General features: G+C 33.9%; 2 protein-coding genes across 3 annotated transcripts in view; one reads left to right on the forward strand and one right to left on the reverse strand.

Moving 5' to 3' along the window:
• LOC136040913 (zinc finger protein 271-like) overlaps positions 1–18,917 on the reverse strand; it is a 298,248-nt gene that overhangs the window by 85,881 nt on the left and 193,450 nt on the right. The window lies entirely within an intron of this gene.
• Positions 1–18,917, forward strand: part of LOC136040917 (zinc finger protein 271-like) — a 47,185-nt gene that overhangs the window by 20,650 nt on the left and 7,618 nt on the right. For both annotated transcript variants that reach the window (XM_065725336.1, XM_065725335.1), the window contains exons 3-7: positions 90–260; positions 1,471–1,629; positions 4,119–4,277; positions 9,312–9,470; positions 11,628–11,786. In XM_065725336.1, the coding sequence (XP_065581408.1) occupies positions 90–260; positions 1,471–1,629; positions 4,119–4,277; positions 9,312–9,470; positions 11,628–11,786 (807 nt within the window). The remainder of the gene's footprint in view (positions 1–89; positions 261–1,470; positions 1,630–4,118; positions 4,278–9,311; positions 9,471–11,627; positions 11,787–18,917) is intronic.

Below are 18,917 nucleotides of genomic sequence, written 5' to 3' on the forward strand. Positions count from 1 at the left end.
TGTGTTAAAAATCGGAAGCAGTTGGGCTTGTTTTGTAAGCTTTTCTGTTGAATTTTTTTGATGTCCATTTTATTTATGCTTTCTTTCAGAAGTTGAAGAGGCTTTACCAAGTGACCATGAGGAGCTTTTTGACTTTCCAAGCCATCTTTTGTCTTTTAAAAGGGAAGATGTTCACGTGGGTACTTTTGGCTGTTTTTCACAATCATGTAAACTTGACCCTGACAACCAGGAACTGGGCTCCACGTGTTTTGACAGTGAAGGTACATCTCCAGCATTTGTTTTTGTATAATCAAATATTTTGGGTAATATTATATTAGGAAAAACTAGAACAAGTTAGAACTTGCTAGGACTTCATCATCATAAGATTTGAAACTGCTGAAGCCAAAACAAGATGAAAAAAAATAACTGAAACCATGCAATAGATTATGGACAACAAATTCTGGAATTTGCAAATTTCTCTACAAAAATTTGCTTATTTTGTTCAAAGAACTTGTTTCAGTTCTAAAATAAAATATTAAATTAGTGTCCTTGTACTGTAGTAGTAAATAGTAAGTATTGTAGCGTAAATATTTTGTATTTGTTGATGAAATCTTTAAAGGGATTATGCTATCATATGTAGAAATTTCCATAAACAACTCTAGAAAACCCCCAGTTTAAACACAAGTTTAAATGGTGAGATGTTTATTATAAATGTTCAGTTACAAAAGAATGTCCAACATTTATAGGAGTAGGTCAGAGAGGAAGAGAATTTTTGTGGGGAAAAAGTGAAAACTATATTTCTGTTATGTCCAAAACAGTATTAGTAGTAAAAAAAAAATGGTGCAAAAAATAAAACCACCTAAAGCAATGACCTGCACATGAGCTTTGAGATTTTTCTCATCATAGTATTTTCAATAGAAAAAAAGATTTTGAAAATATTTTATAATATTAAATAAAGGAACTTGAACTTTTTCCAAACACTTACAAGCCACTCTCCTTCAATGCAGCAATGGTAGTGGCGCAAACCACGTAAGGTGGCACTCCGGGTGTTGACACCAAGAGAAGAAAGTGATAGGTCACTTCTGAACTATATTAAGACTACAAAAGATCTGAGGGTATTTTCCATCGTTAGCCTTAGCTACTAGAACTTAAGGCTTTTGTGATTGTTAGCTAAATACACTGGAAGGATTTTAGACTTACAAACACATTCAAAACTTTATACTGCATACTTAACAACCTCCTGCACTCTATCTAAAGCCCCAATTTAATCCGTGGATAAAATGCTAATTTGTGAAATGGGGTTCCTATTTATCTAATTATCATGCTTTAATTCCTTCAGTTTTCGTATTATGTCATTTTTCACATTTTTTGTCCGTTTTCTTCATGTCTGGAGTGGCTATTAATTATTGAGAATGCTTAATTATTGAGGGGCTATTAATTATTGAGAATATCATACTTTGCTCATTTTCTATTTCTTTATTTTTGTTGTAGAAGCTGAATATGTTTTGCCAAGTGATATTGACATGATCAGAGAAACTTCTAATTCTACTCTATCACCTGAGTATCAACAGCTACCTTTGAATGTTGCATCCAGGATATCCAATTTAACATCTGTGTTGGACTCCCAGGATCTGGAGGGTAAGGATGAAGGTATATTTGAAAATAATAGCATTGTAATATTAGTTTGAAAAGGGAAATTCTTTTATTCACGCATCCACCAACCCAACTAAAGTACTCATCTTCCTTTATCCCACATACTCTGCTGAAGTATTAAGCTACTACATGCCATATTGATCCCTCCAATGCCAAATTTCAAGAGAGAAGAAGATACCAGCAGCAGCCAAGGCCACTGATGGAGAAAACACCCCCGAAACTTCTTTCCCGCTGTGAGTCACAAACCTGGAGCCACAAATAGTTTAACTCCAGGAATTCAGGTTTCTTTTGTTGGGTTTGGTGTGTTCTTATTTTTCATTGCGCTAACACAAAAATAACACAAATAATATCACAAGGTTTTTCAAATTGAAATTTAAGGCTTTTCATATTTAAGTCCTCTGTGAATATAGGTGCTTTCAATACTTCTAGAACATCTCAGTAAAGGTCAACAAAAGTATCTCAGAAACTACAGAGTAGCATTGACTAAATTGTAAACTCAAAAGATGCTTGTGAAACTATTTAGCTCTACAACCTTTCAAACAGTTCATGGTAATGAACTGTAGTAAGGAGCGACCCGGCTCAATAGTAAACAGAATTTTGATTTTAATAGATACATCAAAAGATTTTGATTTTATGCTGATTTTAAATATACAAGTTTCATCAAATTTAGTTTTATCCGCCAAAAGATACGAGCCTGAGAAAATTTGCCTTATTTTGGAAAATAGGGGGAAACACCCCCTAAAAGAAATAGAATCTTTACGAAAATCACATCATCGCTTTCAGCGTATAAGAGAACCCAACTTTAGAAGTTTTAAGCTCCTATCTACAAAAATGCGGAACTTCGTATTTTTTGCAAGAAGACCAATCATGGATCCGTGTTTTTTTTTTTTTTCAGGGTTGATCGTATCGACCCAGTGGTCCTAGAATGTTACGAGAGGGCTCATTCTAACGGAAATTAAAAGTTCTAGTGTCCTTTTTAAGAGACCAAAAAACTGGAGGGCACCTAGGCCCCCTCCCACGCTAATTTTTCCCAAAGTCAACGGATCGAATTTTGATATGCCTGTTTTTTCAGCATAGTCGAAAAACATAATAACTATGTCTTTGGGGACGACTTGCTCCCCCGCAGTACCCAGGGAAGGGGCTGCAAGTTACAAACTTTGACCAGTGTTTGCATACAGTAATGGTTATTGGGAAGTATACAGACTTTTTCAGGGGTATTTGTTTGGCTGGGGGTGGGTGAGGTTGGGGTGAGGGAGCTACGTGGAAGGATCTTTCCTTGGAGGAATTTGTCATGGGGGAAAAGGAATTCCATAATGAGGGCGGAGGATTTTCTAGGATTATTAAAAAAAAACAATACAAAAATGAACATGAAACATTTTTTTTCAACTGAAAGTAAGGAGCAATATTAAAACATTAAAAACGAACAGCAGTTATTACGCATGTGAGGGGCTCATCTCCTCCTAAATACCTCGCTCTTTACACTAAAGTACTTATAGTAATTTCTACAATTTGTTCCACGGCCATTGTGATTCCGGGGTCGTTCTTAAAGAACTGGGACAAAATTTAAACTTTAGTGAAAAGAGTAAGGTATTAACAAGGGGGCAAACCCCCTCATATACGTAATAAAATTATACGAATATAAAAGTTCGTTACGTAAGTTAATTCATAAGGTACGTGTATTTTTCACTAATAAAAGCGTTCGTAAAAAATTAAAAGTTCTAGTTGGCTTCTTAAGTAACCAAAAAATTGGAGGGCTACTAAGCGTCCTCCCTCACCCCTTTTTTTTCTCAAAATCATCCGATTAAAACTAAGAGAAAGCCATTTAGCAAAAAAAAATTAATATGCAAGTTTTGTTTTCAACAGCTCGTGGTAACAAACTGTGGTAAGGAGTGACCCGGCCCAATAGTAACTGAAACTCTAAAAAACGGAGTTTTAATACCAATAGTTACATCAAAAGAATCGTATTTTTATGCTGATTTTAAATATTTAAGTTTCATCAAGTCTAGTCTTACACATCAAAAGTTACAAGCCTGATAATATTTGCCTTATTTTAGAAAAAAGGGGGAAACATCCCCTAAAATTCATAAAATCTTAACGAAAATATGAGAAAGCCATTTAGCCAAAAAAATTCTTATGCTTTTGCTTTTCCAGTCCCCAAAGGCTAGTTCCCAGTAAGTGCTAATAGGTTAGCTATAGTTATTTCTATTTCAAAAAATCAAATAGCTATCATTTGGATATGAAAATTTGTCAATAAAGTGCTAAATCATGAAATTAATTTTTTATTAATCAAATTACCTTTTATTAATTATCAAGGTTCTATCAAATTATAACACTTAAATTTGTTTAGGCCTTATGCTTCGTGTCGTTTTTTCATTTGTAGTCTGTTTATCTTGTGAGGTTTTATTATTTTTTGGTAAACTATTGAGTATAATTAATTGTACTTCTATTATTTTCTGTCTCTTTGTTTATTTTTATTTTTGTTGTAGAAGCTGTAGATACTTCATCAGTTGAAACTGAAATGATTAGAGAAACTTCTATTTCTACTCTATTGCCTGAGCATCAACGGCTACCTGTGGGTATATCATCCAGAATATCCCACTTAACATCTGAATTGGATTCCCAAAATCTTGACAACAATGACAAAGGTATATTTGAAGCTAATAGTGTGGTGAAGTTAGTTTGAAAAAGAAATATTAGGTCAAACATAAAAAGTTTTTGTGTTTTTTGCAAGCATAACATCAGCAATATATGCTTTCTACAACATAAACAACATAACATAATTCAAATTCCAACAATGTATTAACCTCGAAATTTGGAGAGTAGAAAGAAAACAAAAATCAACAAACTGGACATATAAATGTAAGACAACACACTGAATACTGACCAATATACTCAGACCCTAAATTACAGTAATAATGCTTAATTATATTTCATTGATAACATCATAAATTGTAACATAAACAAGCAACAAATCTTAAAGAAGAATAGAAATATTAGGAATTATCCCACCCATCTATCCAAAAAAAAAAAAAAAATCTAGTTTCAATCATCTAAGAAATTCCAGAGTGGGGCTATGGGAGATCAGTAGCCCTAATAAATTAGTTTCTTTATGGCACATGGTAAATACCAGGTGCCATGTAGCGATTGCAAATTCTAGAGTGGAGGGATTGGGATGAAACTTTTTGAGAAAAATAAGCACAAAGTCCTAGATACGCAATTGACATAACCGCCTAGAGTGGAGGGATTGGGATGAAACTTGGTGGGAAAAATAAGCACGAAGTCCTAGATACGCAATTGACATAACCGGAACGATATCTCTCTCTTTGGGGGAGTTGGGGGGAGGGTTAATTCCAAAAAATTAGAAAAAATGAGGTATTTTTAACTTATTATCGGGTCTTATTGAAATTTCATATTTAGAAGGACCTCGTAACTCAGATCTTTTTTTTTAGATCCCGACTGGATCCAGTGTCATTGGGGGGAGTTAGGGGGGACTGGAAAACGCTTAGAATGGAGAGATCGGAATGAAACTTGATGAAAAGAACAAGCACAAGCCCTAGATACGTGATTGACATAACCGGACTTAATCCGCTCTCTTTGGGGGAGTTGGAGGAGGTGTTAATTCGGAAAAATTAGAAAAATTGAGGCATTCTTAGCTTACAAACAGGTGATCGGATCTTAATGAAATTTGATATTTAGAAGGATATCGTCTCTCAGAGGTCTTATTTTAAATCCCGACCAGATCCGGTGACATTGGGGGGAGTTGGAGGGGGTGACCTAAATATCTATCTTAGATTTAGGCTAAAATGAAAAGCTGATTCAGAACAAAAGTTTTATTTACATTCATTAGAACAATAATATTTTGTTGTTTAAACACCTTTTTGAGAATTCTGGAAAAAAAGATCCCTAAGCCGATCAAAAAGGATTTCAAATTTAAATGTAAAGTATATTATTGAAACTGGCATCATTGCCCACCTCCCCTCCTTCTTGAAAACAGGAGAATTACTTTTCTGTATTGGTTGCAGAGATCGTAGCCCGTAAAACGATTATTAAAGTTTGTTCTCTCTGCAAGTTTTGTGTGTTAATGTCGACAGTCGTGATTTCATTTGTTACTTGAGAATCAGTTTTAGCCCTTCATCAGAACGCATTCTCGAAATTCACTTGAAATTTTTATAGTGAAAAACGCATGGAAAGATGTAAATATCCAGTTTTTAAGCAAGTTTAGATATTTCTTTGTTGAAAAATCTGAGTTATGTCGTATTCCTGACTCGATGAATTGACAGGTCTAAAATAATGTATACCGCTATAACAATTATCTTGTTCAGTCGATAAAAGTAAGATCTGTAGGCTTGTCGAAACATAATATCTTTGAAGGGGAACTTAAACCCTAGGTCTAATGGAGTATTTGATGGAAGTAAAATTGTAATTGTTCTTTTCCAGAGTTAAATAATACTACTAGTACTATTAACGACTCAACCCAGGTACCAGATCGCGTGAGGCCAACGCAGCTACGCGCACTCCTCCTTCGTCCCAGTTTATTCAAAGCCCCTCTTTACGCCCTCCCAGGACTATCCCCTTTCCTGTAATTTTTCTTAATGATGTTCTCCCACCCCAACCGGGAACCCTAGACGATTGGCCAAAAAGGACAATCTTTGGCAATCTGTCATTTTTTTATTCGTAGATCGGGCTCTATCCGTCTCATCCTTTCTCTCAATTATAGCCATAGAAAGCGGAATTGAACCATATTGTTTGTACAACCTATAATTTGAAATATAGTCAGTCAGTCGGGTACCCAAAACAATGCATAGGCAATTTCTCTAGAAAACATTTTGTAAATCTTCCTAGTTATTCGGAGCGTCCATTCTTCAGAACCATATTTGGTCACTGTCATTATTGTTGCTTCCAATATTCTAATCTTGGTTCGAAGACATGTCTTCCTGTTCTTCCAAAAAATTTTAACTGTAAAAAACACCCTCAGTTTTGGCTATTCTGCTTTTAACATCTTCAAATTACCCACCGTCTTTACTAATAATACTTCCAAGGTTAGTGAAGCTGTCCACTTGATCGATATTTTCGTTACCCAAAGTCAACTTTTTTTTTTCGTAAAATTATTCCATCCAGCTTCCACATTGTCAAATTTTAAACTCTCCAAGTTAGTATTCAACGTTAGTATTCCTGTAGAGGATCCTCGCATGATGGTCCGTTTTTTGTGCATTTGTTCCTAAAAAAAGGATTGAAACTAATTTTAAAAATTGGAAATTTTAAAGAAACTGTTAAGTGAAGCTTAGTGCCAAAATCCTGTAAATATGATGAAAATTTTGATATTTTGGTTTATTTTATTTTTTGAGGTGGACGTCAATTCTCATGTCCTGGGAAAGAAAGAAATTAGTTATAGAGCAAGCAATGAAATTGTGCGAGATTTCAGTTTTAATTATTAAAAATATGTGCATTGTCAAATTTAATTAAGTAATTTCGCTTATTCATTTTCACAGTTCAAGGTGACTACACTGGCGAAAATGTGGTACTCACCGAAAAAATTCATAATTTTGAACCAATCAGAATAAGAATATTAAAAATTGAGGTTTCAGTTACTAATATACCTAAAATGGGACTAAGGGCTTAATTTTTATTTTATTTTTTTCTGTCCATGGTACCTTAAACCAATCAAAGAATTGAGCTTGCCAGAATTGTGTTGACCAGTGTAAAATCCAGATGATAGTTTTTCTAAATTTCTCTTAAGGTCTTCAGATTGATGCAGCCTAATATAGGCTTAATTATCTGTTAACTGAACTTCGTTAATACGGGCATAAGTAAAGTACCTTGATGCACTTTAATTTGAACTTATAATTTTGTTTTAATCAAATTTCGCTAATTCAGAAAAAAGTAGACTCTCCAAGAAGTGCCGATTCAAATTTATACGTTTATTAATAGAATTTTATTAATCCCTAGATGAGTAAACTGTTTTCAAAGTAAATGAAATTTTCAAAAGAGTGGGAAGTGCCGTAAGTTGCTGACAGCTTATATTCAATAAAATAGAAGCCATAGACGATATTTCAAAAGGTCTGTGACAAAACTATGCCGCCAAATCTAAAGACTAAGCTTGAGGGTCACGATCGCATCCGATTGTGTAAAAACCAAGTAAAACCATGTTAGGTTCCTGGTGTAATTGTGATTTTAAATAAGTTGAGTGTCAAAAATTTACAGTTCTAGAAAGATATTTTTAGCAAACTGACCGCTACCTATTAAAGGAAAATCATAATTCTTTTCTTTCTTTTTTTTTATTAGAATCCATAGAATGGCATGCTTTTTCTATGTTTGAGAAGATTTTCCTTCACCCTTTTCACTCTTTCGAAAATATTGAAACATTTCGTAGTTTTCAATTTAGTTTTATATTTTCTCGAATTGATTTGAAAAATAAAACTTAATACCATTCCGAAAAAATTATACCCGTGCCCTTTGACAACCTGAAAAAACTTACAATCTTTTGATTTAGTTAAAATATAAGAGCAAAAGCATTAGTAAGTAGCCCTGAAAGTTTCTACTTGATGCCCTCAGTCGTTCTTGGTATACTGTTGAGAAGTCTTGTTGGCAACCAGCAAACATACAGTGTCTTTTGATTTAGTTATAAAGAGTAATTTAGTTTTAAAGCATAATGGACAAATTTAATAACTCCGGAGATTCGACATGCATCCCTGGAGGTTTGACTGACCAATATACACAAACTCTAAATTACAGTAATAATGCTTAATTACATTTCATTGATAACATCATAAATTTTAACATAAACAAGTAACAAATCTTAAAGAAGAATAGAAATATTAGAAATTATTCCACCCAGCTAAAAAAAAAAATCTAGTTTCAATCATTTAAGAAATTCTAGAGTGGGGCTATGGGAAATCAGTAACCCTAATAAATTGGTTTTTTATGGCACTTGGTAAATACCAAGTTCGAAAAATTTAGTTAATTCGGAAAAATTATATAAAATGAGGTATTTTTAATTTGTGAACGGGTGATCAGATCTGAATGAAATTTGGTATTTAGAAGTATATCTAGTTCCGAAAATTGTAGGGAGGTATATGGACTAACACCAAGGCCTTTCACCTCTTTGACTTCTTCTCCAGAAAAACTAGTTATTGGAAGCACTATTCTTCTCCAGTCTGCAAACAATGAATATGTGCAAATATGAACAATAATACACTGTTATTGATTGTGGGAAGTGCGAGTACCTGAGCTACCTGTTCCCAGCACCAATAGAAAAAAGTTATAGGTCACTTCTGAACTATATTAAGACTACAAAAGATCTGAGGGTATTTTCCATCGTTAGCCTTAGCTACTAGAACTTAAGGCTTTTGTGTTAGTTAGCTAAATACACTGGAAGGATTTTAGATTTACAAACACATTCAAAACTTTATACTGCATACTTAACAACCTCCTGCACTCTATCTAAAGCCCCAATTTAATCTTTGGATAAAACACTAATTGTGAAATGGGGTTCCTATATATCTAATTATCATGCTTTAATTTGTTCAGTTTTCGTATTATGTAATTTTTCACATTTTTTGTCTGTTTTCTTTATGTTTGGAGTGGCCATTAATTATTGAGAATGCTTAATTATTGAGGGGCTATTAATTATTGAGAATATCATACTTTGCTCATTTTCTATTTCTTTATTTTTGTTGTAGAAGCTGAATATGTTTTGCCAAGTGATATTGACATGATCAGAGAAACTTCTAATTCCACTCTATCACCTGAGTATCAACAGCTACCTTTAAATGTTGCATCCAGGATATCCAATTTAACATCTGTGTTGGACTCCCAGGATCTGGAGGGTAAGGATGAAGGTATATTTGAAAATAATAGCATTGTAATATTAGTTTGAAAAGGGAAATTCCCTAATTCACGCATCCACCAACCCAACTAAAGTACTCATCTTCCTTTATCCCACATACTCTGCTGAAGTATTAATATACTACATGCCATATTGATTCCTCCAATGCCAAATTTCAAGAGAGAATAAGATATCAGTAGCAGCCAAGGCCACTGATGGAGAAAACACCCCCGAAACTTCTTTCCCGCTGTGAGTCACAAACCTGGAGCCACAAATAGGTTAACTCCAGGAATTCACGTTTCTTTCTTGGGTTTGGCGTGTTCTTATTTTTCATTGCGCTAACACAAAAATAACAACAAAAATAATATCACAAGGTTTTTCAAATTGAAATTTAAGGCTTTTCATATTTAAGTCCTCTGTGAATATAGGTGTTTTCAATACTTCAAGAACATCTCAGTAAAGGTCATCAAAAGCATCTCAGAAACTACGGAGTAGCATTGACTAAATTGTAAACTCAAAAGATGCTTGTGAATCTATATAGCTCTACAACCTTTCAAACAGTTCATGGTAATGAACTGTAGTAAGGAGCGACCCGGCTCAATAGTAAAAAGAATTTTGATTTTAATAGATACATCAAAAGATTTTGATTTTATGCTGATTTTAAATATACAAGTTTCATCAAATTTAGTTTTATCCGCCAAAAGATACGAGCCTGAGAAAATTTGCCTTATTTTGGAAAATAGGGGAAAACACCCCCTAAAAGAAATAGAATCTTTACGAAAATCACATCATCGCTTTCAGCGTATAAGAAAACCCAACTTTAGAAGTTTCAAGCTCCTATCTACAAAAATGTGGAACTTCGTATTTTTTGCCAGAAGACCAAACATGGGTCCGTGTTTGTTTGTTTGTTTGTTTTTTTTTTGTTTTTTTTTCAGGGTTGATCGTATCGACCCAGTGGTCCTAGAATGTTACGAGAGGGCTCATTCTATTGGAAATTAAAAGTTCTAGTGTCCTTTTTAAGTGACCAAAAAAACTGGAGGGCACCTAGGCCCCCTCCCACGCTCATTTTTCCCAAAGTCAATGGATCAAAATTTTGAGATGCCTATTTTTTTAGCATAGTCGAAAAACATAATAACTATGTCTTTTGGGACGACTTGCTCCCCCACAGTACCCAGGGAAGGGGCTGCAAGTTACAAACTTTGACCAGTGTTTGCATACAGTAATGGTTATTGGGAAGTGTACAGACTTTTTTAGGGGTATTTGTTTGGTTGGGGGTGGGTGAGGTTTGGTGAGGGAGCTACGTGGAAGGATCTTTCCTTGGAGGAATTTGTCATGGGGGAAAAGGAATTCTATAATGAGGGTGGAAGATTTTCTAGGATTATTAAAAAAACAATGCAAAAATGAACATGAAACAGTTTTTTCAACTGAAAGTAAGGAGCAGCATTAAAACATTAAAAACGAACAGAAGTTATTACGCATTTGAGGGGTTCATCTCCTCCTAAATACCTCGCTCTTTACACTAAAGTACTTTTAGTAATTTCAACAATTTGTTCTACGGCCTTTGTGATTCCAGGGTCATTCTTATAGAATTGGGACAAAATTTAAGCTTTAATGAAAAGAGCAAGGTATTAACAAGGGGGCAAACCCCCTCATATACGTAATTAAATTATACGAATATAAAAGTTCGCTACGTAAGTTAATTCATAAGGTTCGTATATTTTTCACTAATAAAAACGTTCGTAAAAAATTAAAAGTTCTAGTTGGCTTCTTAAGTAACCAAAAAATTGGAGGGCAACTAAGCGTCCTCCCTCACCCCTTTTTTTCTCAAAATCGTCCGATTAAAACTAAGAGAAAGCCATTTAGCAAAAAAAATTAATATGCAAGTTTTGTTTTCAACAGTTCGTGGTAACGAACTGTGGTTAGGAGTGACCCGGCCCAATAATTAAATCATGAAATTAATTTTTTATTAATCAAATTACCTTTTATTAATTATCAAGGTTCTATCAAAGTATAACACGTAAATTTGTTTAGGCCTTATGTTTCGTGTCGTTTTTTCATTTGTAGTCTGTTTATCTTGTGATGTTTTATTATTTTTTGGTAAACTATTGAGTATAATTAATTGTACTTCTATTATTTTCTGTCTCTTTGTTTATTTTTATTTTTGTTGTAGAAGCTGTAGATACTTCATCGATTGAAACTGAAACGATTAGAGAAACTTCTATTTCTACTCTATTGCCTGAGCATCAACGGCTACCTGTGGGTATATCATCCAGAATATCCCACTTAACATCTGAATTGGATTCCCAAAATCTGGACAACAATGACAAAGGTATATTTGAAACTAATAGTGTTGTGAAGTTAGTTTGAAAAAAAGAAATATTTGGTCAAACATTAAAAGTTTTGTAATTTTTGCAAGCTTAACATCAGCAATATATGTTTTCTACAACATAAACAGCATAACATAATTCAAATTCCAACAATGTATTAACCTCGAAATTTGGAGAGTAGAAAGAAAACAAAAATCAACAAACTGGACATATACATGTAAGACAACACACAAGCAATAATAGTGACCAATATACACAGACCCTAAATCACAGTAATAATGCTTAATTATATTTCATTGATAACTTCATAAATTGTAACATATACAGTTTATGTAACATAAACAAGCAACAAATCTTAAAGAAGAACAGAAATATTAGGAATTATCCCACCCACCTAAAAGAAAAAAAAAATCTAGTTTCAATCATCTAAGAAATTCCAAAGTGGGGCTATGGGAGATCAGTAGCCCTAATAAATTAGTTTCTTTATGGCACATGGTAAATACCAAGTGCCATATAGCGATTACAAATTCTAGAGTGGAGGGATTGGGATGAAACTTGGTGGGAAAAATAAGCACAAAGTCCTAGATACGCAATTGACATAACCGGAACGAATTCGCTCTCTTTGGGGGAGTTGGGGGGAGGGTTAATTATGAAAAATTAGAAAAATGAGGTATTTTTAACTTATTGATCGGGTCTTATTGAAATTTCATATTTCATAGAAATAGCTGTGTTTCATAGAAATAGAAATAGCATAGAATACAGCTAGAAATATCTATGGTGCTATCGGTATCGCCTATTGCGGGAACATCACAGGGGCTGAATATCACGACTTTAGAAATGTTCACTTTTTGCTTCGCGGCGTTGACTAAGATTTTCGACATTTTGAGAATATTGTCCTCATCTTTGGCATGGATTACTACTCTTATTAGGCTCATTAAGTTCTGTATGGAGAAATTGTTTAGCTAGTATAATTGTCTCATGGTCGTAGTAGCCTACCGCTGATTTGATAATTGATTCCATTTTAATGCCATCGCTAAGCGCTCTGCTAATGAAGTTCAAAACTGCATTTAATATCAGTTTCTCACCCATCTTACGAGTCCCAAAGACAATCCAAAAGCATAGTCCGTTAAACTGTTTCTGACGTCACTTTTAATTGTATTTTTTATTTATAGACGTGCCAGCCTTCGTCTGTTTCTCATTAAAATTATCCAGAAAAAGTATCCAAAAAAGATTTAATTTCTTCGTCACTGAGTAATTAGATATAGTACTTTTACAAAACGTATCAAATCAGCCTGTTGCGTAACACAGAAATCACTATTCAAAATATAATCCTTTTTCAACACTGGTCTTAACTGGACGAAGTAGTTCATAAATATCCAATTTAAACCAAATCCTTTTACTTTGAACTCTGAATCAATATAATCCGATTATTTGAGATGTTCTCACTTTGAATCGCGTGAGGCCAACGCTGCTACGCGTGCTCCTCTTTCATCCCAATTTATTCAAAACCCCCCTTTACACCCTCCCAGGACTATCCTTTTTCCCTTAAATTTTTTTTTATGACGTTCTCCCACCCCAACCAGGAACCCTAGACGATTGGCCGAAAAGGACAATCTTTGGCAGTCTGTCATCTTTTTATTCGTAGATCGGGTTCTATCCGTCTCATCCTTTCTCTCAATTATAGCCATAGAAAGCGGAATTGAACCGTATTGTTCGTACAACCTATAATTTGAAATATAGTCAGTCAGTCGGGTACCCAAAACAATGCATAGGCAATTTCTCTAGAAACGATTTAGCAAATCTTCCTCAGTTTTTCGGAGCGTCCCTACTACAGAACCATATTTGGTCACTGTCATTATTGTAGCTTCCAATATTCTTGTCTTGGTTTGAAGACATGTCTTCCTGTTCTTCCAAAAAAAATTCAGCTCTAAAAAACACCCTCAACTTTGGCTATTCTACTTTTAACATCTTCAAAGTACCCACCGTCTTCACTAATAATACTTCCAAGGTAAGGGAAGCTGTCCACTTGATCGATATTTTCGTTACCTAAAGTCAACTTTTTTTTTCACTTATTCCTAGCCTTAGTGACACAGTCTTCTTAACATTAATTTTCAAACCAAACCTAGCACCTTTTCATTTTGCTCACACTTTCATCTAAGATGTTTAAATCATCAGCATAATCTATATCCTGGATGGTTATAATTCAATAAAACTGTTGATGGATATGATTCAAATAAAACCTTGATGGTCATAATCAATAAAACTGAGAACTAAAGGTGTTTGCTGACTCAGGCATTTCTCTATATTGACCTAAGAGTGAAAATATGATCTACACATCCTCTACCTTCCTGAAACCACATTGCTCATCCCTTAAAACTTTAAGTAAAACAGTTCAAAATAGGGATGATACCTTTTTATTGACAGTGAATAGATATAAAATTATTTAACTGTATATGTGTTCGAAATATCCAGTTAAATAAATTTATATCTATTTACTGTCAATAAAAAGGTATCATCTCTATTTTGAACTGTTTTACTTTCGTCATGGAAAGGCAGTGTGGTCTTCGAAGTTATCTACCTTAAAACTTTGTTTACAGCATCTTTTGCCTGATTATTTTTTAATTTTTTTAGTACTGTCTCTAATTCTTCCTCACAAGACAAATCTTCCGTCACATCCGAGGTGTCACATTATTCTTTATTTTGTTCTTTATATTTTCCTTTAACTTTATCCCATCTTTAAGTGGGGCAAGTCCAGATTGGCTGCTCCCTCTCAATTTATTAACCTGCCAGGACAGTGTTACTATTATGCTGTCTAGCTGCATCTTCCAGATCCTCGGCGATTTTATCCATGGTCTCTACTTCATACCTCCTTAGTTCATACTTTAATGCTTTCTCTACTTTCTCTATTTTCACATGATCTATCATTCATATTATTCCTATACAAGCTCCTCCTCCTCTCTATTCTTAAAGCATTTTTATTAACACTCTTAGCTGCGTTTCTAACTTTCTTCCCTTAGACAGCATCAGCAACTTCACAAATTATTTCCGTAAAATTATTCCATCCATCTTCTACATTGTCAAATTTTAAACTCTCCAAATTAGTATTCCACTGTTCCAAGAAAGTTTCTCTCAAATTCTAATCCTGGAGTCTGCCAATGTCATGGATTCTCAGAATGTAGTTACCCTTCCAAGATTTCAGCTTTAAATTAACCATAGACACTACTAGATTGTGATCTTTAATTTCAGCATCAATTAAAGTACGTCCTATATATCCCAGTATCTTGTATCGATCATGCCAGTCTTTGGTTTTACAATACCATAATCAATAAGGTTAGCTTTTAATGAAAATTATGGTAGTTAATTAATTAAAAAGAGGTTTTTAGCCCCAAAACACCCACCAAAACAGACAAATCCCATAACGATTATTTATTAGTCAGAATCCCGTGCGAATGCTGTATAGTTTGCTAGGATATAATTTCCTCGAGGGGCGCCACTCCTCAAGTGGGAATTGAGTTGATCACGAGGTCCCCAGTCTTGCAGGTAACCTGACTTCAAGGCAGCCCTCTGCAGAGGCCTTTGTGCATACACCTGGATCTTACGCCCTGTCGCAGTTGTCCTCCTGTAGAGGATCCTCGCATGATGGTGCGTTTGTTCCTAAAAAAAGGATTGAAACTAATTTTAAAAATTGGGAATTTGAAAGAAACTGTTAAGTGGGGCTTAGTGCCAAAATCCTGTAAATATGATTGGTTTATTTTATTGTTTGAGGTGGACGTCAATCCTCATGTCCTGGGAAAGAAAGAAATTAGTTATAGAGCAAGCAATGAAATTGTGCGAGATTTCAGTTTTAATTATTAAAATTCTGTGCAATGTCAAATTTAATTAAGTAATTTTGCTTATTTATTTTCACAGTTCAAGGTGACTACACTGGCAAAAATGTGGTATTCACCGAAAAAAATTTTATTTTGAACGAAACAAAATAAAAATATTAAAAATTGAGGTTTCAGTTACTAATATACCTAAAATGGGACTAAGGACTTAATTTTTATTTTATTTATTTTTTTCCATGGTACTTTAAACCAATCAAAGAATTGAGCTTGCCAGAATTGTGTTAACCTATAAAAATCCAAATGATAGTTTTTCTAAATTTCTCTTAAGGTTTTCAGATTGATGCAGCCCAATTTAGGCTTAATTATCTGTTAACTGAACTTCGTTAATATGGGCATAAGTAAACTACCTTGATGCAATTTAATTCGAACTTGTAATTTTTTTTTAATCAAATTTCGCTAATTCAGAAAAAAGTAGACTCCAAGAAGCGCCCATTCAAATTTTGAAAAAAAAAATTTTATTGAAAAATAAAAATAAAAAATAAATTATTGAAAAATAAAACTTAATACCATTCCGATAAAATTATACCCGTGCCCTTTGACAACCTGAAAAAACTTACAATCTTTTGATTTAATTAAAATATAAGAGCAAAAGCATTAATAGTAGTAGCCCTTAAAGTTTCTACCTAATGCCTTCAGTCGTTCTTGGGATATTACTGAGAGGTCTTATTGGCGACCAGCATACACACAGTGTCTTTTGATGTAGGTATAAAGTAACATTTAGTTTTAAAGCATAATGGACAAATTTAATAACTGAAGGGTCGACATGTCTCCCTGGAGGTTTGACATACACCTATTAAACTCCCTAGTATGTTTAGATTCCCTGCTATTCAAAATGATAAGCCTAGAGTGTTAATCTAGATTATCCCTAATGTTTCTATTTCGTCATAGATGTATAATATAAGAAAAAGATTTCCCCATTATGTGTCTTTTAATTATTGTAGTAGCAAGAAAAAAAGTCTTGATGAGATTCTTTTTTTTTCTTATTCTCTTGTTTTAAGGTTCTCCCTTGTTTTTACAATACTGCATATTGATTGATATTTGGTTGAAGGTCCCTGTAAAGTTTATGTCTCTTGTCTTAGGAGCTATCACAGCTTAGATGTATAGTTATGAAAACTCGATTTATTTTTGGGACACAGTGTGCGGTAGCGCACTGGGACACACAGTGTCTTTTGATTTAGTTATAAAGTAACATTTAGTTTTAAAGCATAATGGACAAATTTAATAACTCTGGAGGATCGACATGTCTCCCTGGAGGTTTGATATACAGCCATTAATATCCCTAGTATATTTAGATTCCCTGCTATTCAAAATAATAAGCCTAGAGTGTTAATCTAGATTATCCCTAATGTTTCTATTTTGTCATAGATGTATAATGTAAGAAAAAAAATTCTCCATTATGTGTCTTTAAAGTATTGTAGTAGGCCAAAGAAAAAAAAATAATTTCGATGAGATTCTATTCTTTTTTTTTCTTATTTCTTGTTTTGAGGTTCTTCCTTGTTTTTACAATACTGCATATTGATTGATATCTGGTAGAAGAACCCCGTCAAGTTTATATCTCTTGTCTTAGGAGCTATCACGTCTTAGATATACAATACAGTTATGAAAACTCGATTTATTTTTGGGACACAGTGTGCGGTAGCGATACTAGCGGCTGGAGACAGGAAACTGGCCGTCTGAATTTAAAAGATGGGAGTAATTGGACAAACAAAACAAAATTGCGTTCCCGCGTATGGTGTTGTTGTACGATCTAGTAGGCGACAAGTTCAAGGCTCTGTACAAAAAGCTTCTCATGGGCAAGATAGGAATTGTCATAACTCCTACTGTATTGTATATCTAAGCTGTGGGAGCTATACTAGTAGTAAGGGAAATTTCTTTTCATCTATTTACCCACCTTATTATTTTCCAATAACGCTGTTATGAAGTGTGAAAGAACCTTGATCGTCTATAAACGAAGCAGATAGTGAATCCTAAAAACAAGCAGTAATATAATACAACTTGAAGAGATACGCCAGTAACTGTTGCAACTTCTCTGATGAATTTTTATAAAGCCAAACCTAACCAAAGGTCCTTTATTTATTATGTCTTATAAAGTTGATACACCATTTTCTTGTAAAGAAATGCACGTTATGTAAAAACTAGGAAAAAATTAAACAGAACGTGACTAGTCTAGATTTGAAAAAACAGTACTACCCCCTCCGCGAATTAACGCCAGTGTTTGTACTAAAGGAAAAGGGGTACTTGTCCCTTTACTTCATATTCTAATTACTTAAAAGCCCCTACTTAATATTTTCCTGATATGTTTCTCTGATGCTCAATTCTAACACCTAAGTATGATAAAAATTAAAAGACATGCCAAAAATCAAAGAAATTAAAAATGACACATTTCGGTCTTCAAAAAATGTTCTTTGGCTAAAAACGAAAATGTCAATCTAGTTAAAACCAATATTTGTTCAGAAATATCGGTGCAAGGGGGAAAGGGGGGGGGCACTTTTCCCTGTATATCCCCATTTTTATAGCTAAATAATTATTTTCTGCTGTCTACGAGTTTATTGGTACAATGCCCTTCCTAATGTCCATACGGGCATTGTACCAATGTCCTTTTAACGTCGCTGTTAAATTAGTTTTCAAAGTAAATTTATAATAAAAGTTCAATATAAGTCCAACTAGGGGAGAGGGGTGGAAAAAGAAATTATTTGTTAAAGCCTGTCTAAATTTTTTTTAATCCTGTATGACTTTCAAGTTTTAAAGCTGATAAAGATTTTTAATATTAATATTCCAATTCTATGACCAGATTTTAAGTTTTGTTCTTTCATTTTGTTTCATTCGAAAGTGGTAGGCTGTGTAGATCCCAAACAGGTAATCGTTACAGAATGTTCACCTTTCATTTGTAATTGCTGTGATATCTAACTATTGAATCGGTTTCATCTTATATAATTTTAACAACATTTTTTTACTGTAGAGATAATTCATTATACTGTGTGCAGTTCGGATGGTGTGGATCAACCAAAACTCTTCGGCCCAAAGCCAATCTTGAAGGTAAAGAAGCTGACAGAGAAGGCTCACCAAAGAGTACGCACGGGTGAAAAACCATTTAAATGTGAAGTATGTGAAAAAACTTTTTCTCGGTCCACCAGTTTGATTAACCACCAAAGAGTACACACGGGTGAAAAACCCTTTAAATGTGAAGTATGTGAAAAAACTTTTTCTCGGTCCACCAGTTTGATTAACCACCAAAGAGTACACACG

This window comes from Artemia franciscana, chromosome 21, assembly GCF_032884065.1.
Source record: "Artemia franciscana chromosome 21, ASM3288406v1, whole genome shotgun sequence".
NCBI classification, from domain to species: domain Eukaryota; kingdom Metazoa; phylum Arthropoda; class Branchiopoda; order Anostraca; family Artemiidae; genus Artemia; species Artemia franciscana.